Consider the following 22,569-nt stretch of genomic DNA (forward strand, 5'->3'; position numbering starts at 1 on the left):
TGCAGTTATCCAATTGTTCCAACACCGTCAGCTGAAAAAGACTTTCCTTTCCTCCCTGGCACCTCTGTCAAGAATCAATTGCCCATGTAGTTGTGGATTTATTTCTGGGCTCTTTTCTGTCGTAGTGGCCTCTTCATCTTTCTTTTTGCCTATATCATACCATCTTCATTCCTGTTGTTTAGGAATATGACTGCAAGTCAGGCAGCGTAAGTCCTCTGACTCTGGGGTGACAGTAGCACATGTTCCTTTAATGTCTCATTAGCCAGAATGGCATCAAATGCCCCTTCCCAGCCTAGTCTCTGGCAAGAAGAGTGGGACCACAAGGTGACCTGTCCCATCAGGATTTCTCTTGGAGAGGGGAAAGGGTCATTTTTCCTCAAGTCACATGGAAGAAGTGTAGACACACTGGGTTTTGATCCTGAATTAGGAAACCGGGGGGTGGGGGGAAAGCCAGGCTTTCCAGGAAGGAGGAGGGAAAGACTTTAGGGTAGGAAGTCAACAGTTTGTGTCAAAATGTATGAAACACTTCAGTGGAATTTTATTTTTATTGATTGATTGATTGATTGATTGGTCAGAGAGAGTGAGCACAGGCAGACAGAGGCAGAGGGAGAAGCAGGCTTCCTGCTGAGCAAGGAGCCCGATGTGGGACTCGATCCCAGGACGTTGGGATCATGACCTGAGCCGAAGGCAGCTGCTTAACCCACTGAGCCACCCAGGCGTCCCACTTCAGTGGAATTTTAAATTATGAGATAGAGAGATAGAGAGATAGAACAAAAATTTAAAAGGGACAGACAGTAAACCTCAACTCATTCTGGATATTCTTGACAGCCACTGATGACAATGACAGAGGTGACATGATGACCATAAATGACAACAAGGCTTAGTGTACAGCACAGGGAGCTGCCAATGAGACAGGCTGCTTCTGCCCTGATGACAGCATCAGTGGCTCGATGGCACATGAGCTCCATCCAGAGGCCTGGGTGGTGGGGAGCGAGTCTCAGAGCTCTTGGCTCGGGTCAAACTCATTTCATGATTTGTTCTTGAAAACATGGGGATGGGCAAGAGATCCGTGTCTCTTGAGCTGCTCAAGTATTTCTTGGGACAGTCTCAAACCATTCCTTCTGGTACATGTGATTTGGAGGCTGGTTCCTTAGAAGGATTGGATTCAGCCATAAATCACTCAAGGACCTGGCTGCTTGGAGCCCTTGGCTGTTGTGCAGATTCTAACTTCCTGGCTCTCCTCCTTCTCCTCGGTAGCTCACACTCCCTGCTAGCCCTCTCCTCCAGGGCCCTCACTTAATTCTTCTATTCCTCCCCAGAATAAAGGAATAAGGCTTTGAGAATTTTGACTTCTCAGGGCCCTGGGCCTCTGTCCGTAGAGCAACGGGCAGCCCACTTGCTTGTATACGGGTTGTTTCTCTCCAGTTTTGTCCTGGGGAATTTTGGTTGAACATGGGTGGGATAGGACACTTCAGCATTTCAAAGGTGCTAAGTGTCGGAAACTCAAGTCCAAGCCCTCCCCCACCCCCGCCTCCCTGGAGTCCTGCGGTGTCTTGACACTGGCTTAGGGTTGGCCAAATGCTCTCCATCATTGTGTTTTCACTGTTCCAGAGGAATAGGGCAGAGCCCCTCAGCAAAAGGGCTGGCTGGGATGAGAGGAGAGGTGCTGGTTAAAATCAGAGACTCCAGCTTGGTCCCACTAGGATGCATTTAGGGAGTGGGACAAAAGGAAGCATAAGGAAGGCCCACTGGTAGGGAGGTGCCACTTTTCTTTGACCGGCCAAGTGTCCAGAGGCCTAGGTTTTGATCCAGCCCCCCGTCTGGTCTTGGATCCCCAGTGTAGACCCAGTGGACGGGACTGGATGGCCAAGCCAAGGCGGAGGGCGGTGGGGTGAGCAGTAACAGTGCACACTTCCTGCAAGTGGACAGGCCAGGCCCACCGTGCTCTCCACAGCAAACATGTGGTTATGTTAGGAAACAAAAACAGCTCCTCTGAGACCGCTCCTTCTGGAAATAGGGAAAAAATGTGGATTATCTTAAGTTCAAAAATGTGGGCTCCCAGGTGGCCTGGAAGGTCGAGATGGTGGGATGGAAATTGATTGATAAGGCTGGGTTGTTTCCTCTGGGCCTTCAGGGCTCTTGCTGGGACCTGGGGCCTTGCTCACTTGGGGTGACCATAGTTACGTTCCTGCTAAGCCCTGAGGACTTGGAGAGGCCCATGCTTGGGGCAGTAAACCTGGCCACCCTGGACAGAATGACAGGTGCCTCCCCCCACCCAGGCTCTCTCCCATGGCAGGTGGGGAGGCTTTGTCTTGAGGAGCTCAGACCTTTTCTTGAATCCTTCCTGCGCCTCCAAGCGATTCCTGTAGATGTATCTAGAGTGGTGGGCAGCAAGAACCATTGGAGGTCCCCCTATTAGCCCCCCTCCACCTCAAATAATTTTACAAATGGGGAAACCAAGGGCCAGAGAGGGGGAGGGCCTTGGTCAAGTTCACAAGGCTATTTCAGGACTCAAACCCATGACCCCACATGCCTTTGGGGTCAGCCCAAGGAGAAGCATCTTATTTTCTTTGGGGTCAGCTCTGCTCTCACGTCCTTGGGGAGTAGGTTTATAATTTCTTGGTGTCTGCAAGTTCTCCCCTCTGAACTTCTGTGCTGTGACCTTTCTGAAATGCAAATTGGGTCAGGTTGCTTCCCTGCCCCAGCGCCTTTGGAGAAATCCTACGCTCTTCGCAAACCATTTAAGGTCCTTCAGGATCCGGCCTCTGTCCCCTCTTCTGCCATCACCTTCCAGTCACATGGGGCTAGCAGTGGGTGTCTCATGCCTCCCTGCCCACTCGCCCCCTGCTTTGCACATGCTGTTTCCGCTCCCCTGATGCCCTTCCCTTCTTGTTCTTCAAGCCTTCTCAGGCTCACTCTGTGACCTCCAGTGACCCCTTAGGCTCAGCTCCTCCTTCCTCTGAGCTCCCAAAGCTCTTGGTAATTCCTCTATTAGCACTTATGTCATTGACTTAGAATTATTTGTTTACTTGTCTCTTCTCCCCAGGGTAGGAAGCATGTCTTCTGCATCTGTATGTCCCCCCTCCCCCAACAGTGCCTAGCAGAGTGCCTGACACCCAGCTTAGGCTCAGCCAATGTCCCTGGAGTGAATGACTGAAGGAGTTGTTTGTGCCCAAAGTTCCCCACACTGTGCCTGAAATGTCACCGTCTGTGAGCCCTGCCTGATCCTGGCTCCTGTTCGCCTTTGCTTTTCCACAGCTGGAGCCTCTCTTCTCTCTCCAACAGCTGGCCCAGCCCTGCCCAGGCTCTGGGGCCAGTCACGGCCTTAGCCCAGGGAGATTTAAAGAGCCAGTGTTCAGAAGTGCAGGTGACTCGACTTCCGGTGAACATGGCCGTGAGTTCTACTCTCGCGTGGCCCCGGGCACCTGGCTCCCACCACACCCCGTGAGCCAGCGAGCTCCGTGAAGATCCTCTCTCCTGGACCCCAGCCCTTCTGACACAGGGGCCTTGCCTTGGTCTAGCAGTGAGTCCCTGAACACACCCAGGGAGGCCGCCCCCTTGCCCCCCACCATTGCCAGTGCCTGGCTAGAAGCTGAGCTATTCAGGTGACCCATTCAGGTGACCGACCTTCCTCGGGCACCTGGAGTGTGCCAGGCACTGGGTTTCTGCTGCCCCGGGGCTCACAGTTCGGGGTGGAAGGGACATACCTACAGACATGACATGACACTGGTGATAGTGTGGTCCATGCTGGGACAAGGGATCAGAGATGGGACATGAGCTGAGACTGAAGGGGAAGGAGGACGTATGGGTTGGGAGGGGGCGACTTCCTCCTGGTTGTGGGGTCTGAAGGGGCAGGGGCTGGAGAAATCCCCCCCACTCCATAACAACAACCAGTTACAGACCCAAAGCCCTTCGCTCTGTCTAGGGGGCTGCTGTCCCTGTCCTGTGAGCATGGTTCTCTCGGGGGAGGGCCTAGGGTGGGGAGCGAGCCGCCCTCTCTCCCATGGCTCTCAAAACCAGGCAGGCTCACTCTCTCTTATCTCTTCAGGCAGCATTTAGTGAGTTCCCTCCCTGTGCCAGGGACGGGGCTGGGAACTGGGAGCTAACTGGGGGAACCAAGACACACCCGTCACACGTGCCCTGTAACCTTCACATGCAGTCACGGGATCTGGTGAGGCAGCTGGGCAGAGGGGCAGCCTCCATCACCCCGAGTCACCAGGTGACTCCTGACAATGTCTTCCAACACTTAGGGGAGCCAGCAGAGCCCAGGAGCTTTGGAATCTCTCTAGCTATGGCTTCTAGTCTTGTCTCCGCCACTTGAGAGCTGAGTGGCTTTGGGCAAATGACTTCCCATTCAGTTTGCTGCTGATTGAACCTCAGTTTGTCCATCTGTAAAATGGGTTTAGTGTTAGTGCTTTCCCTCTAGGGTTGCAGCGAGCAGGGGAGGAAATAATAACTGTAAACACGCTTAGCACGTAGTAGGTGCTTAGCTTAGGGTGCTTGGTTATGACCCTAATAATTGCAGTACTTGGGAAGCACAGACCCCCTGGGGAAAGAAAAGACCTTTTAATGTCTCTGTGTGTGTCCGGGTGGGGGGCAGTATAGGGGTATGGGGGGAGAAAGCAGCAAAAGCCAAGGCCCGCTGTGGCCAGTCCTCCGGGACAGGGGCCGTCGCGTCGCCCCTCCTTCTTCCACCCCCACAGCGGGGCGCGCCCTCGGCGGGAGGCGCAGGTGTCCGCGGCGTCCCGCGCGTCCCCAGCCCTCGCCGCCTTGGCCGCCGCCCCAGCTCCCCACTGCCGTCCGCCCCGCGTCCTCCGCTAACCTCGGGTCTGGACTGGCGAACCGCGGGGCCGGGAAAATTTGAGTCACGGTGGGGGAAGCGGAGGAGGCGGGCCGTGACCCTGAACGGGGTGGGCTCTAGGACCCGCCCCGGGCTCCCAGCAGGGGGACCCGCCGCGAGCCCGTGTCCCGCACGAGCGAGCGAGACGCCGCGCTGCCGCTGCGCGCTGGGCGGCCGCTGGGAGTCCGGGACCGTCGCGTTCGCTGCGACCCGCGCGCCTCCACCGCTGCGGCAGCCGCCGGTCGCCCCAGCTCAGCACGATGCCCCGGGCGCCGCTCCTGCCGGTGCTGATGGCGGTCTCCGCGGCGGCGGCGGCGGTGGTCGGCGAGCCCAGGCCGGCGCTGCCCCTTCCCACGGGGGACGCCACCCTGGCCATCGTCTTCGATGTCACCGGCTCCATGTGGGACGACCTGATGCAGGTGCTCGACGGCGCCTCGCGCATCCTGGAGAGCAGCCTGAGCCGCCGCAGCCAGGCCATCGCCAACTACGCGCTGGTGCCCTTCCACGACCCAGGTAGCGTGCCGGCGTCCCCCTCACCCCGCCACCCCGGGCGCCCTGGCCTGGGGCGCTCACCTGCACCCCGGCGGCGATCGCGCCCGGGGCGCACCTGGACGTCGGTACACTGTTCCGCCGGGCGGGGGCGCCTTCTGGACACGTTCGCGCCCGCGGACCCCGCACCTGGGGCAGCTGCCCCTTGCTGGCCCCGGGGACCTTGCTGTCTCTCCCTCTCCCGCGCCTCCGGGGGTAGCGGGACGCGCAGTCGGGCTAGCGACCGAGAGCGGCGGCACCGCGTTCGGATGCTGGGCCGCCACACCTGTGTGACTTAGGCAGGTGACGTCACCTTCCCGAGCCTCGCCTTCCTCATTAACGAAACCGGGGGAGAAACTGTCCCCCACACTCGCTGAGACACGTTCGTGCGCAGGGCTTGGCAGTGATCGGGCCGTGCAGCGTTTGCGTTTTTACTTTGTCTTAATTCTTAGAATTTGCTCCCAGCACGGGCTTCAGAGGCCAAAAGAGCCCCCAGAGGCAGGCAGAGACCCGCCCCTGCCTCGATTTACCCCTGACCTGTTTTCCCTGGGAAAACCGCAGCTCGTCCAGGTGGCCTCCACCTCCCTGATTCTCACAGCCTGGTCCCCTCGCAGCCGCTTGAGTTCGACTGTGTTAGCAGCAGGGCCCTGAAAGGGTCCCGGGGAGCCCCCTCTGTGCGGAGGGAGCCCCCTCTGTGCGGAGGGAGCGTCAGGGAAACAGCTGCTGAGTCCTGCGCAGACCTCTGACCTTCTGAGGAGCGGGGCGGCTTTTTCGCCGGCAGTTTTTGATGAAAGATTTCAGGTTTCCAGCAAAATGGGGGAAGGGAGGGAAGTACATTGAACACCTGTCCGCCCGCCACCCAGATCCTGGGATGAATATTTTACTGTCTGCTTTATCGAACGTCTCTCCATCCAGCCGCCTCTCTATCAAGAACAATAGCGTTACTCTTTACAAAAAGTAAAAAATGTAAAAAGTAAAGCCAAAACATGAAATAAAAACGACAGATTCCTTGCTAAATGGTACTACAGAGCGCCTCAGGCTGAGAAAACACACCTTGAACCAAGGCTATGTGAGATAGTAAGCCTTTTTAGAAGAAGTGCCTTTATTAATCACAGCAGCATTACAGAGTTTTGCAAAATGGGCAATGTGGGTGTGATTTAATCTGGTGCGGTCCTCAGGCTGGGTTCGGAGGTCCTTCTGCTTCCAGGAGTTCTGGGTTCTGTAGGGCTCTGTGGCTCAAAGCCCAGAGCCTGGGGGGCAGGTCTAGAAAAATATTTTTGGGAACGAAAGGATAGCTTCTACCTCCTGGTTGGGGCAACAAAGCTGGAGCCCGGGGCGGGGGGGGGGGTTGTGGGGCTTCAGCTCAGACACAGGTCACCCTCCATCCCCCCAGTCCTTTCTGGATCATTCTTGGGCTTCCAAAGACACCACACTGAAAGAGCTGAGAGATCAGTCCACCCCCTTTGTCTTACAGATAGAGAAACTGAGGCTCAGGACTCAGATGGGGCTTACCCAAAGCCACCTGCCAGGGTGATGTCATTTCTGATCTATAACCCACACTTGTCTCCAAAATGCTTGGCTACAGTGGCAGAGCAGGAGAGCAGCCTGCTGGAGCCAGATTTACTGTCCCAAGGTCCAGGCTGGAGCTCCTGAGGGATGTGTCCCCCCACCCCCACGCGCCCTCTAACTCTCGGCTTCCTTGAAGCCAGCCTCCCATCCCCCAGCGTTTCCTCCCTTCTCTGGATGCCTAGCTGGTATGCAACCGACCCTCTGACCTTCACTGCATCCTCTATGAGTCAAAATCGCCAGTCCTCCTGCCCTGTCCCCCAAACCATCCAGGTCCAAGTGCAGAGGGGCACCTCCGTGTTTAGTGAATGGGTTCTGCGTGCACAGACTTTGTGAGGCCCCCAGTGTGAAGGGGGGGCAGGTTTCCCTGTAAGAGGCAGGCATCCCACTGGGGACAGGCCAGGTGGCGAGTAGAATGTGTCACATGCTGGCTCCGGTACCAGCTCCTGACGACGGGTCAGCAAGGGAGGGAGCTCACCAAAGTTTCTCCGAGGACGAAGCAGTGTTGGGGCAGGGTTCGAACACAGCTTTTGAGTATCTGCCTGGCTGATGCTCGGTGCTGGCAAGGCAGCGGGGTGGTGGGCTCCCTGAGCACATGGTGCTTGCTGGGGAATGGCCGACACGTGTGGACAGGTGCTGGGGGAAGCGTAGGAGGAGAGAAATGGGGAGGTGGGAAAGGCAAGACTGGTCCAGGCTCTGACGTCAGGCCTGGGGGTTTGGAGCACTTAGATTTCCTTCTATGGCTGTGAGCCGCCACTGAGGGGTTCGGAGCAGGGATTGGACTGTGGTTTAGGTTTGAATCGGCCAGTGGAATTCCCTTTCATGGAAGAGGAACTTCAGAAACAGGGGTTTCAGCTGACTGTCGAGGCCCCCAAGGCTGTAGGCAAAGAGGGCTTTCTTAAAGGAAAACCCCATCCTAAACCCCAAGGACCAGTCTTCGTGGGGCACTGTCAGTGGCTCTGGACTGCAAGTGTTCGGAGAGAAACCAGGACCTGTGCTTTGGAAATATCCCTAAAGTTTTTAAATGAAAAAAGTGGTATGTTTCCAAACCAGAAAGTGAACATTTTGTCAATGGTTTCATTCTGGCTGAAAACAGCCCATTATCAGGTTTTCATTGTTAAGATGTTGCAAAAATCACTCTCATGTGCAAATCTTTCTCTCTCTGATTGGTTTTTCTTCAGGGTTAAGCTTCTTGAAGCTTCCTAGGCCATTTTTAACACACTGGGCAACTCTTCAATTTGTTTTCCAAAATGTTTGAGGAGTTTCAACTTCTACCAGAAACTTCTGAGGGACAGCTTCAGAGCAGCCGTCCCCAACACCGGGAATTTAAGATAAAAACCATTTTTTTCCCTCCTAATTCAAAAGACGGAAAACATTTAAATTTTTAGGGAGGTTCAGTGCATTTTCTTTCTTCATTAAAAAAAAAAAAAAATTATTTATTTATTTGACAGAGAGAGATACAGTGAGAGAGGGAACACAACCAGGGGAGAGGGAGAAGCAGGCATCCCGCAGAGCGGACGTGGGGCTCGAGGTGGGGCTCGATACCAGGACCCTGGGATCATGACCTGAGCCAAAGGCAGACGCCCAACTACTGAGCCACCACCCAGGCACCCTGGTTCAGTGCATTTTCAAATGTTCACTAGATTTTTATTTTTGGTGTGAATTTCTTCTTTGGCAAATTGTCAGTGACTTGACTTGTTTTCCCGTTAGGGTTTTAGTAATTTTCTTATCAGTCAGTATGAGGACTTTCATACTGATGCTATTAACTGTTTTTTGTTACGTGGTTAGTGTTTTTCTTGATTGTTGTCTTTTAGTATTGTTTGTAATTCCCGGCGGTCTGAAATTTATTTATTTATTTATTTATTTATTTATTCCTGGTGGTCTGAAATTTTAAATGTTTATGTAGCAAAATCTATTGACTTTTTTTCCCTTTGTAATTTCTTCACCTACACGCTTAGAAGGACTTTTTTCCCCCCATCCCAAAATCAGTTAGGTACATGTTTTAGTTTTTTCTACTAGTTTTCTCCTTATATTTAAATATTTAACCTGAAAATTTTTTAAAAATTTGGTGTAAAAAATAATCTAATAATCTAATACAATTCTTCCAGGATGGGATCATTGTTCAGATACATTTTATCAAACAGTCCTCTTTTTTGTTGTTGTTGTTTTTTTCCATTTATTTGGATCCTGCCTTTATCTCAAATTACTTTATCTATTAAGAATTTATCTGGGCTTCCCATTCTGTTTTGTTATATGGCAACTCTGTGCCAAGAACATATTATATTCATTATTTGGTTTTATAATATGTACTAATAAGGCAGTCTCTTCCTCATATTCCTTTTTCTTTAAAAAATTGTTTTCTTTTTCTTTAAAAGATTGTTTCTGTTGACTGAGTCCGTTAAACATCTGACTCTTGATCTCAGCTCAGGTCTCGATCTCAGGGTTGTGAGTTCAAGCCCCATGCTGGTCTCCATGAGCTTCCTTTAAATCAATCAACCAACCAATCAATGTGTCTACCTTTTTTCTCAGCTTTCCTGAGATGTAATTGACCCAGAATATTGGGTTAGTTTAAGGTGTGGCACAAGTTGCCTTGATACATTTATATATTGCAAGATGATTAGCTAACACCTCTTTGTTACTTAATTACCATTTATTTTTTTGGGTGAGAACATTTAATACCTGCTCTTTGACTCCATTCAAGTATATGACACAGTATTAGCTGTACTCACCACGCGGTACATTGGATCTCCAGAATGCATTTACTTTCCAACTGGGAGTTTCTATCCCACGTCTCCTGTCCCCCAGTCCCTGGTGACCACCGCTCTACTCTCTGTATCTGAGTTTGTCTTCTTTAGATCCCAGATGTGAGATCACACAGTATTTGTCTTTCTCTGTATGGCTCATTCACTTAGCGCAATGCCCTCATGGTCCGTCCGTGCTATTGCAAATGGCAGGATTTCCTTTCTATGGCTGGATAATATTCCAGTATTCCATAATATTCCATCCCATATATACATGTACCACATATTTATCCATTCATTAGTTCATGGTCAAAAAATTTTTTAGGGCCGCCTGTCTGGCCCCAGTTGGTGGGGTATGTGACTCTTGATCTCAGGGTTGGGAGTTCGAGCCCCACGATGGGTATAGAGATGACTTAAAAATATTTTTAAAAATCTTAAAAAATTATTTAAATGAACTTTTAATTTTAGCACAGTTCTATTTTAGATTTACAGATTTATTGCAAAGATTGTACAGAAGTTCCCATATGCCCAACACCTAGTTTTCCTTTACTAACGTCTTAAATTACCATAGTACATTTACCACAATTAACCAACCAATATTGATGTGTTATTATTAGCTAATGTTCATTCTTTATTCAGATTTCCTCAGTTTTCCTTTAATGTCCATTTCCTGAGCCCATCCAGGATCCTACGTTACATTTAGTTGCCGTGTCCCCTTAGGCTCCTTTGGTTGTGACCATTTCTCAGACTTTGCTTTTGATGACATGGACAGTTTTGATGAGAATCGCTCAGATGGGTTTTTTTTTTTTTACCTTTACTTTCCCTTTTTATTTATTTTTATTTTTATTTTTAATTTTATTTTTTATAAACATATATTTTTATCCCAGGGGTACAGGTCTGCGAATCGCCAGGTTTACACACTTCACAGCACTCACCATAGCACATACCCTCCCCAATATCCATAACCCCACCCCCCCCTCCCAACCCCCCCCCCCCCATCAACCCTCAGTTTGTTTTGTGAGATTAAGAGTCACTTATGGTTTGTCTCCCTCCCAATCCCATCTTGTTTCATTTATTCTTCTCCTACCCCCTTAACCCCACCATGTTGCATCTCCTCTCCCTCATATCAGGGAGATCATATGATAGTTGTCTTTCTCCGATTGACTTATTTCGCTAAGCATGATACCCTCTAGTTCCATCCACGTCGTCGCAAATGGCAAGATTTCATTTCTTTTGATGGCTGCATAGTATTCCATTGTGTATATATACCACATCTTCTTTATCCATTCGTCTGTTGATGGACATCTAGGTTCTTTCCATAGTTTGGCTATTGTAGACATTGCTGCTATAAACATTCGGGTGCACGTGTCCCCTCAGATCACTACATCTGTATCTTTGGGGTAAATACCCAGTAGTGCGATTGCTGGGTCATAGGGTAGTTCTATTTTCAACATTTTGAGGAACCTCCATGCTGTTTTCCAGAGTGGTTGCACCAGCTTGCATTCCCACCAACAGTGTAGGAGGGTTCCCCCTTCTCCGCATCCTCGCCAGCATCTGTCATTTCCTGACTTGTTAATTTTAGCCATTCTGACTGGTGTGAGGTGGCATCTCACTGTGGTTTTGATTTGTATTTCCCTGATGCCGAGTGATATGGAGCACTTTTTCATGTGTCTGTTGGCCATCTGGATGTCTTCTTTGCAGAAATGTCTGTTCATGTCCTCTGCCCATTTCTTGATTGGATTATTTGTTCTTTGGGTGTTGAGTTTGCTAAGTTCTTTATAGATTTTCGACACTAGCCCTTTATCTGATATGTCATTTGCAAATATCTTCTCCCATTCTGTCAGTTGTCTTTTGGTTTTGTTAACTGTTTCCTTTGCTGTGCAAAAGCTTTTGATCTCGATAAAATCCCAATAGTTCATTTTTGCCCTTGCGCTCAGATGTTTTTGTCCCTCTGTCATGTCCTGTGTTTTTCTCCAGTTAGACTGGGTGATGGGAGAGGAAGACTACAGAGGAGCAATGTCATTCTCATTATGTTCTGTCAAGGGCATGTACTGTCAGTATGACCGTCACAGTTGATGTTGACCTTGAGCCCATGGCTGAGGTTGTCAGTTGTCTCCACTCTGAAGTTCCTCTTCTCTTTCTCCATTTCTAAACTGTCCTCTTTGTGGTTTTTTTTTTTTTAAGATTTTATTTATTTATTTGGGAGAGATAGAAGATGAGCAGGGGGAAGGGCAGAGAGGGAGGGAGAGAAGCAGATTCCCCGCTGATTAGGGAACGTGACGCGATTCCAGGCTCGATCCCAGGAGCTGGAGATCATGACCTGAGCCGAAGGCAGATGTTTAACCAACTGAGCCACCCAGGTGCCCCTATACCGTCCTCTTTGGAATAGTCATTATGTATGGCCCACATTTAAGAAGCGGACATTGTGCTCCACCTTGCTGAGGGTAGAGAATTGGTGTAAATTGTTAGGAATTTTTCAACAGAGAGTTTTCTCTTCCTCCCCATCTATTCTGTTATTTCTGTGTCTCAGTATAGACTCATGGATAGTTATTTTGTTCTCTGGGTTATGACCCAATACTATTGACCAATCCTACTTTATTTTGTTCCTCAGTTTTTTGGTCATTGGTAGCTTTTTCTGCTGGCTTCTGCAAGCCTTTGATGTGCTCCCACTGTGTGTGTGTGTATTTTAAAGCACTGTCTTATTTTCCATCACTACAAGATGTTCAAGACTCATCTTGTATATTTCCCGCCCTGATCCTAGATCTAGAAATTTATCCAAGAATCCCTGGCTCCTTTTATGCAAAAATGGGACTAGGAAGTAGGATCTGAGTGCTGATATACTGGGGTGTCACTGCTTTGAGACCTTTAGCTGGCAGAGTGAGGAAGGGATGCTGTAGAGGTAACCTGTGTATATAATTGCATCTAGAAGTATTTCTGTATGTTGCCGTCTGTGTCTGTATTAAGCTGGACGTTCCTACTGATGTCTCCAACTCTGATTTTATTGTCCTGTAGATCATTCCAGCCGCCTCTTCTTTCTTATCTATGACCTCCCACTCCAACTGTGACAGACCTGCTCCCACCACCCGCCATCAGCCATGGGTTTACTTAATGGTTCTGGTCCAGTATGCGGAGAAGTGGTTTTAGCGTTGTTAACTCGTTTCCCCATGGGAAACAACTTTACTAACTAGAGTCCCTTCTTTTGCCTTTAGTCTTACAGACGACTTTATTTGCAGAATGACTTAGGCCAGTCCCTTATATCTTTTGATTCCTCTTCTTTATTTTCAAAATATTCCTAAACATGTATCCTTTCAGATGACAAACAGAAAAACTTAGTCAACTTCCCCCACAAAATTCCTACTGTGATTTTGCTTGGAACTGTATGAAATCTCGATTTGGGGAAAACTGTCATTTAAAAAAATTCAGTCGTTTCCATCTAGGACGGATGCCTCTTCCTTTGTCCGCATATTTATTTCCTTTTGTAAAGATTTATAATTTTTTTTTCCTTATAGGTTCCACCCATTTCTTTTAAAGATCATTTCTAAGTATTTTGTTTTTTTTGTTACTATTTTGATTAGGAAATTTTTTCCATTACATTTTTTGCAAATGAGTATTGTTGGTATGTTGGAAAGCAATTCATTTTCATATATTTATTTTGTCTCCAATGTTCTTACTGAAGTTTTGTTTGCCTTTTTTTTTTTTTTTTTTAACTATTTCTGATTTTGGGGGTAATGGCTTGAGTTTCCTAGGCTGGCAACCATAGCCTGTCCAGATAATAATATCATCTCCCCTTTTCCAATCATATATTTCACTTGTTTGAAATGTCTTGTGTTATTTATCAGCCAGAACTTTCAGAACAGTGACGAAAATACAAAAGACGGCTGTGATCACTCTTGCCTTGCTTCTTATCGGGCGCTGCTGTGTGATGTTGGCTCTCGGTTTGAGGTTTTCTTCAACAAGGGAATGAAGATGAAGCTTTCATTCCTAGTTTACTAAGGGTAGAAACAAAACAAAACAAAAAAACCCCCAACACCAAAAAACCAAACACCACCCCAGAACAAAACAAAAAATAATCCCGAACAGGGAGTGGTGCTGAATTTTAGCCAGTAGCTTTCTGGCTTTGTTGAAATATTTGTAAGCTTTCTCCTGCTGACCTATTGATGGGATTCCTTCATTTTTAACGACTTCCACATTCCCTGTATAAGCCCCGCTCGGTCACGGATGATTCTCTCATATCCAGCTGGATCCCGTTGGCCAGTGTTTTGTTTGGGGAATTTTGCGTTTTGTTTGAGCGTGTCAGATCAGTAGGGGACATTCTCTCTGTGTGCCCTTTGTCAAGTGTTGGCATCGGGGCTGAGTTAGCTCCTTCGGTTAACAGCTTAAATTCTTAAGTTTTCTCCCCAAATTGCGGACTTTTTTGTTTGTTTGTTTTAAGTTTATTGATTTACTTTTTTAGTAATCTTTGCCACCCAACGTGGGGCTCGAACGCATGACCCTGAGATCAAGAGCTGCATGTTCCAACTGGCTGAGCCAGCCCGGCCCCAAATTATAAAATTGATATACACTTGTAAAATATTCTAATAGTATGACTCTCAAGGGATACAAATGCTTTTAATCATTTTGTATCCTTCCAGACTGTGTGTGTGTGTGTGTGTGTGTGTGTATGTGTAATTCTCATATATATATATGTATATATATATATACACATATATATATACTTAGTTTTTTATTACATAAAAAATGGAATTATTCAACACATACTGTTTTGCAACTTGCTTTCCTTCCCTACATGATACACCAGATAACTTTCCATGTTAGGAAATAGTAATGCACCACATAAGATGTGACAGAAGGGGTCTTCATTTATCTTTATTTATATATATATATTTTAAAGATTTTATTTATTTATTTGACACACAGAGAGAGATCACAAGTAGGCAGAGAGGCAGGCAGAGAGAGAGGAGGAAGCAGGCTCCCTGCGGAGCAGAGAGCCCGATGCGGGGTTCGATCCCAGGACCCTGAGATCATGACCTGAGCCGAAGGCAGAGGCTTTAACCCACTGAGCCACCCAGGCGCCCCAGGTCTTCATTTATCTTAATCCTATCTTGATTTATCTAGCCATTCCCATATTGTGGAAAATAGATTACTTTTTGTTTCTTTCTTACTTTTTAAAAAAATTTTATTTATTTATTTGACAGAGAGAGAGAGAGAAAGCAGGAGTAGGGGCAGAGGCAGAGGGAGAAGCGGGCTCCCCACTGAACAGGGAGCCTGATGCAGGACTCGTTCCCAGGACCCTGAAATCATGACCTGAGCCAAAGGCAGATGCTTAACGGACGGGGCCACCCAGGCGCCCTGCTTTCAGTTTCTTGACAACAAAACACATACACATTCTCCAACATATCTGTATGGTAGATTTCCAGAAATGCAGTTGCTTTGTCAAAGCACATGAGCATTTTAAATTTTGATAGCTATTACTAAACTGTCCTCCAGAGATGCGTTACCATCCTGCCATCCTACCAGCAGAAGACGGGACTGCGTTTTTCCCCCACGTCACACCTCGCTGGCATCCGGGCACATCATTCTTCCCTTTTTTGCTAGTTTGCTAGGTGTGAAATGGTGTCCCATTTCAATTCGCCTGTGACTGATGGTTAGTGAGTTTGAGCATCCTCTCTGGGCGGCCAGCGGCCCCGTTGGCTTGGCTCGGGGAAGAGGAGGGTTAGGTGGTTGGGGGCAAGGATGGAGGCAGGCCAACGTCCAGCTCACAGCGTGGCCTGTGAGCTGGGGCGGCTTGGCCTCTGGCTGCAGATGTGTGTGTGTGTGTTTGGGGTTGCTGTGTGTGTGTGTGTGTGTGTGTGTGTGTGTGTGCGCGCGCGCGCCGCCCCGGGGCCACATTGCTGTTGACAAGCCTCTCACAGTGAAATAGATCAGATTAGTTTTTGCTCCGAGCGGAGAGTCCCGCCCTGTGGCGTGGGCCTGTGCTGCTCTCTGTGGAGGCTGGGGGTTCTGAGCTGCCTGCGAGCTATCAGCTGGATTAGGTGCCTCCCTGTCATTGATGGCACCTGCTCCAAGGGCAGTGTCCCTGCCTGGGCTTTCCAGGCATGAGTCTGTACAGGACAGGAGTGCAAAGAGCAAGACAGGTTAGGGATGCCCTTGGGAGGAGGAGTGGCAAGGTAAGGACGTCAGGGGTCTGCCTGAAGGGGCTGGGGTGGGCTGGGGGCATTAGTCTGGTTCCCAGGGACCTCTGACCGACCCCCATTATTTATTTGCTCAATAGGCGGTTCTCGAAGGATGACCATGGGCCAGGCAAAAGCCAGCTTGCCCTGCTGCCTTCAGTCCAGCCTGGCCCACAGCAAAGAGCCAAGTTCATTAGCCACAGTGTGGTCCCTGGTACAAAGGGGCCCTGGGGATATAGGTGTGATGTTCAAGCTGAGGTGGAGAGGAGCTGGGGTAGGAGAGGGTAGGGGAGAGGCTGGACAGCTTGGGGAAGAGCCCTCCAGGCAGAGGGAACAGTGGAAACAATGGCTCAGAGGCTGCCAGGAGTGTGGATATGAAGTTCTCCCTGAAGACAGCAGAGACTGGCTGATGTGGACACTCAGGGCTGGATGTGGTTCCGTTGGGTGTTCAGGGCAAGGGGCCCTCCTGAGACGGCCTTCAGGAGCGTCGGGTTCTGGACTCTTGGACATGAAGGAGGAGGTGGAAGAAGGTTCTGGGGTCATTTTCGTTCTTTGGACGGAGCCACTTGCCCGTGGCTTCCTTCCCCACCCTGTCCGTCCTTCGCGGGTGTTTTCAAGGGACTCGCATTTGCCCAGTCTCCAGCTCAAGAACTGTTGGAATTCTAGTGGCTGGACTTCATCTTCTCCAGTCCCGCCTTAGAAATGGGAAGACTGTGTCCCAGAGAGGGGACCCCATTTGCCCACAATGGTGGCAGACTGTGGGACCCTGCCCGGGGGTCCTGCAGCTGGAGGAAGGGGGCAGGTGCGAATCCAGAAATGGTCCCGGATTCAAGCCCTGCTTTCCAGGAGGCGGAAAGGGCAGGCCCCGGGAAGGGTCTGTGACTTGAAGTCTTTCTAAGGCTGGACCTCTGGTGCCTGGTTGTGGCCCTGACCGACTCCACTGGGGCACAGGATTCTGGGGAAGGGGCTGGGACATCACCTGGGTGCGGAGCTGGGCGTGAGCCTGTGCGTGAGCCTCCCATGTCCCAGAGGCTCCCCGCCCTCCTCGGCTGGAAAAATCTACCCGAGGAGAGATGGTTCCGGGCCAGGCTTCTGGGGCTCAGATGCTCAAGGGCGGTACAAGTGGAGCCAAGGTCATGGGTTTAATGATTTTTGCAGCCTGCCGGCGGACCCTGCTCAAAGGAACTGCACGCCACGTCTGCCCAGCTGTTTGGCAAGTGCCCACCTTTGGTCACGAGCCTCTCTCCACTCCCCTTCTCCCCCAGAAACAAGAACGAGGGACTAGGGAACAAGGGGACGATTTCTGAGTATCTGCAGCTTGACAGCAGCTGAGTTCTCGAACGTAGGGTGAGACAGACCAGCTTTGAATCCCACCTCCACAGCTTCCGTGTTGTAAGACCTTGGGCAGGTCAGATCACCTCCCTGGGCCTCAAATTCTCATCTGTGAAATGGGGATAACAAACAGTCCACTTCTTTTGTTGCTGTTTTTCTTTTTTTTTTTTTCCTAAGTGAATGTGTGCCAAGTGCATAGAACAACACCTGATGCTTACTTCGTATTAAAACAGTTAAGCCTATTAAAATACCATCTCCATCCCCACTGTGGTTTTCGGAGGTAGTGTAGCTGGTGGCAAAGGGTACAGGCTTTAGAGCCAAGCAAGTGGACTTGACATTGTTCTAGGTTAAGTAGTGTCCTCATGAAATTCTTGCCCTAAGCTCAGAATATGACCTTATTTGGAAATAGGATCACTGAAGATGTAATTAGTTAGGATAAGTTCATACTGGAGTAGAGTGGACCCTTCATCCTATATGGCTGGTGCCCTGGTAAGAAGGGGGGACACAGAGCCTGCACAGGGAGAAGGCCCCGTGATAATGGCACAGAACTGGAGTGCTTCTGTGTTTACAAGTTAAGGAACACATTAATGTCAGTATCACCACCACCCCCATCACCATCACCACCATCATCAACATCAATGTCAACATCACCACCATCAACATCAATGTCAACATCACCACCATCATCCCTACCATCAGCATCACCACTACCACCATCATCAACATCAATATCACCACCATCACTACCACCAACAACATCATCACCACCACCACTATCAACATCAATGTCAACATCACCGCCACCACCATCATTATCAACATCGGTGACAACATCACCACAACCATCATCATCATCAATATCATGCTTGAAGAGCAGCATGCTAAGATGTAAGGTGATCAGAGCTTTTTGTGCAGAGCCAGCCCTGCCTGGACTGGGTGAAAGAAGGAGATCAGGAGGGTCTCAGGTGACCCCTTTCAGTGGGTAAACTCTCATGGGGACATGTCAGGTGTCCTACCCTCTCCTACCCTGACCTATCACCTCACTCTGTCCCGCTGGAAGATGGGTCTTGAGATGGTTATCCTGCTGAGAGCACCCTGTCCTGGTGGGGTTTCAGGATGGTGAGTGATGATGTACAGTGGGTCCTGGGAATGATAGAGGAAGCCATGCAGGAGTATCGATTCATTACAAGAAGGCATCCATCTCTGGCTTGCTGCCTCCAGCTGTGGATGGGCAGGTGGCTGGGAGAAGAGGTGGCAAGGAGACCTCCATATACGTCCCCAACCCTTCCTCTGCATCTGGGAAGCCAGTCCTGCATCAGAGTGATGGGGCCAGTCATCAGTAACACCCTGTGCCTGGAACTGGCTTGGGGATGATTTATTCAACAAAAGGAAGTAATATCAGATTTGTATGTGTGTGTGTGTGTGTGTGTGTGTATAAGTGTGTACTCTCAGAAGTTGAGGCGGGCATTTAAAAAACCCTTGCCTTGGGGCGCCTGGGTGGCTCAGTGGGTTAAGCCTCTGCCTTCGGCTCAGGTCATGATCCCGGGGTCCTGGGATCGAGCCCCACATCGGGCTCTCTGCTTGGCAGGGAGCCTGCTTCCCTTCCTCTTTCTCTGCCTGCCTCTCTGCCTACTTGTGATCTCTCTCTGTCAAATAAATAAATAAAAATCTTAAAAAAAAAAAAAAAAAACCCTTGCCTTCAGTCTTTACTGGGGCTTTGCCCTCTGTCTTGAGAGCAATCATGAACACTCTTGTCCATCTGGCCAGCCTTTCCTCCATACGGCCAGCTCCTCTGCATGTCCCAAACAACCACATCAGTTCCTTGCTTCACTTCGTATCTGTTTCTCTGGGAGATGGGCAGCGGCATATCGTAGTGAGAGGGACAGGGGCCTGAGTGGGCTTGACATTCAGCACGAGCTTGCTGAGTGTCATACGTCTGGCATTGTTCTGGGACAGGTTATAAAGATAAATGAAGCTTTGTCCTGACCTGGGGCTGCTCAGACAATACGGAGTTCAAATGCATTTATTCAGCCACCGTTGGAACCGGATTTACTGAATGTTTACCATGTGCCCAGCACTGAACTTGGCCCAAGGCCTACAATGGTGAACAAGAGAAGGGGTCACTGTCTGTCTGACATATCCAGGTAACTCCTGCACCAGATCTTTCCCGCTGACCTTGAAGGACTCCCTTCTCTTCTCTTTGGGCTTCTCTATCTTTAAAAAGGTAGGGTCTTTGGATCTCTCTCTCTCTCTCTTTTTAAGATTTTATTTATTTGACAGAGAGAGAGAGAGATCACAAGTAGGCAGAGAGGCAGGCAGAGAGAGAGGAGAAGCAGGCTTCCTGCTGAGCAGAGAGCCTGACGAGCGGCTCGATCCCAGGACCCTGAGATCATGACCTGAGCCAAAGGGCAGAGGCTTTAACCCACTGAGCCACCCAGGCGCCCTCTTTGGATCTCTTTATCTTCAACTTTGTTTTGTTTGGCACATGGGTTTGTAGTCTGAATTGGTTTTTCCCAAGTCCATTCTTGCGGGAGACAGGATGATGGAGTCTGTGGGAGGCAGAATAAACGACCCTCCAAAGATGTGCGTGTCCTGGTCCACGGAACCCGTAAATCTGTTCCCTGACACAGCAGAAGGGGCTCCGCATGTGCCGTTAAGTTAGGGATCTGGAGATGGAGAGATTTTCGTGGATTACCCAGATGGGCTCGTCGTAATCGCAAGCCTCCTTGTAAGAGGGAGCAGGGGAGCTGGAGTCCGAGGAGTTGCGGCAGAGAAGCAGAGGGTAGCGAGAGAAATACTGGAAGAGTCTCTGCTGGAGGCTTTCTAGATGCACGACGGCCACGATCCAAGGAGTACGGGCGGCTTCTCAAAGCTGGAAAAATCAAGGAAGCAAATTTTCCTGGAGAGTCTCCAGAAGGGATGCAGCCAAGTGGCTAATACCTTGATTTGAGGGCTTCTGACCTCCAGAAATGGTGTGTGTTGTTTTAAGATGCTGAGTTTGTAGTAATGGATGAAACCAGCAACAGGAAACGAATACAAAGGCCAATGTTACAATCCTTTCCGGGGCTTTCCAGCTCAGAGGACACTCCCTGGCTCCTGAAATGGTCCAAGTCTGTGTGTTAGCCATATAGACCCTGGCCCTCAGCATGAGCTGGCTGAGTGTTTGGGACATAAGGAGGCGGGATGAGGATATCACTGAGCGTTGCTGAGGGGTGTGGGGGAATCAGGGTGGGTGACTTCCCAGGAGAATCTTCCTCTCCCAGAGTGCGGACCCTTCTAGAACAGCCTTGGCAGTAAAAGGCTAGACCCTAGATGCTGGGTCCCCGCCCTCTACCACTGGGCCGCCCACTTTGGGTTTCTCAATCCAATAAAATTGTTAAAAGAAAAAAAAAACAACTAAAAGGAAATGAAAACAGAAGGAATTGACATAGGTGACCCACATTTTATCCTACCAGGTAGAAACATGACCAGAATCTACTCCCCTGAACAATTACTGTCTCTCCATGAAACAGAGCAGTCCTCAGCTCGCCAGGGAGGAAGAGCAGAGATTGGAGAATAAAGGGCCACCTCTCCAACCGCCGCTTGATTTGTGATAACTGACATCACCGACTTTATTGTTCTCATGTTGCTGCAAATGGGAGAGAATGTGGTTGCTGGGGCCCTGGTCCAGCGTTGGGAACTGAGGGGAGCTGAGGTCACTAGACCATGATGGGGGAGGGCGGGGCCAGGCAGAGTCAGAGCTGGGCTCTTGGCAGGCTGCCCCGGGTTACAGACAATGAGCCGTCGGTGTCCATTCTCCATGTGAGCAAAACTGGGTGCAGGCCATCTTCCCTAGCATTGGCAGGTGGACGGATGAGTGACTGGCTCGTCTGGAGAGAGGGAGGACAGTTATGAGGTTACTGGACTTGCTTCCAGAGTCTTTACAAACGTCCTCGCCTTTGACCCAGTAATTGTGCTCATGGGAGTATGTGCCAAGGCCTCAACTGAGCTCGTGTGTAAATGTTCTGGATCTAGAGGTGTTCTTGGTAACATTGCTCTTATTAAAACTGGAAACAAGCAACTTGAGATGGAGCACGGCCACTCTTAGTCATTCATATAAAGGAAATACTTTGTAGCCATTAAAAATGATTTTGAACTTGAGCATTTGGTCTTCTGGAAAGTTGCTCAACATTTGTTGTTTGGTGAAAAGAATCAGGTGGAAAATAGTATGTTATTGATACTCAGTAGAAGTTCTTTTTTTTTTTAAGATTTTTAAAATTTATTTGACAGACAGATCGCAAGTAGGCAGAGAGGCAGGCAGAGAGAGAGAGAGAGAGAGAGAAAGAGAAGCAGGCTCCCTGCTGAGCAAAGAGCCCAACGTGGGGCTCCATCCCAGGACCCCGAGATCATGACCCAAGCTGAAGGCAGCGGCTTAACTCACTGAGCCACCCAGGCACCCTTCAGTAGAAATTCTGCATAAAATAGTATGCATGTGTGTAAGAGACAGGCTTATAAATACTCACGAAAGTATTGAAGGTTATGCGTAAAAATCAGAATGACTGTCTCTGGCTGGTAGAATTCCCTTCTCTTTCTGTGTATCAGGAATTTCTACGTATAGTTCACAGGGAGTGGTTCAGAGCTCGGTTTCTGGAGTTGTACAGACCTAGGCTCATCCCAGCCCTGCCACTTACTGGCTGTGTGTCTTTGGGAAGGTACTCAGCCTCTCTAGGCTTCCATGTTCTCTGTAAAATGTGGGTGAGTCTGAGACTGACTGGACACCAGGGAGAACTCAGTGAGCTAGTGCTCAGGAAGCATCTCGGCACAGGGACTGGGACTTAGTAAGTGCTTAGCAAATGTCAGTATCATTAGTGTCCCCCTTTTTTTTTTTTTTTACATTGAACATGTATTATGGCGTAATCAAGAAAGAACCAAAATTGAATAAAATTTTTCTTTTCTCCGTCTAACTAGAGTTTGAGGACCTCACACTGGGACACAGGCAGCCATGTGGCTGTGTTTGCTGAGACTTCACTGTGTACATGGGATCCATGCGGGGTCTGTCTCTCCCTGACCCCACTGTGTTCTCATAGTGATGCTTCCTCAGCTAGGAGAGATGGTGTTGTTCTATGCCTCGTTTTACAGATGGGGAAACTGAGCCTGGGGACGGTGAAGTAAGGTCTGAGACGCGCTGTGGCTAAAGGAGGGAGTCAGGATTCCAATCAGGTCTGTCAGCAAAGGCTGAGGGTTTGGCTGAATCAAATACTGCAGAGTTCAGAGAGTGGGAGGCTATGGGGGGGAGGGGGGAGGCTTGGTAAACTCCGGAGCAGCTGAGGGAGGGGTGTTGGGCATGATGAATGATGTATGCAGAACACAGAATCAAGGTCCTCCATGGGATAATTGGTTCCTAAAGTGCTGG

General features: G+C 49.4%; 1 protein-coding gene across 1 annotated transcript in view; it reads left to right on the top strand.

Moving 5' to 3' along the window:
• Positions 1-4,786: 4,786 nt before the first annotated feature.
• The window catches only part of HMCN2 (hemicentin 2), a 146,656-nt gene continuing 128,873 nt past the window's right edge, over positions 4,787-22,569 (top strand). The window contains 1 exon segment of the mRNA XM_047700354.1: positions 4,787-5,353. Coding sequence (XP_047556310.1) covers positions 5,101-5,353 — 253 coding nt within the window. The 5' untranslated portion in view covers positions 4,787-5,100.

The sequence above is a fragment of the Lutra lutra genome, chromosome 13 (assembly GCF_902655055.1).
Source record: "Lutra lutra chromosome 13, mLutLut1.2, whole genome shotgun sequence".
In the NCBI taxonomy this organism is placed as follows: Eukaryota; Metazoa; Chordata; class Mammalia; order Carnivora; family Mustelidae; genus Lutra; species Lutra lutra.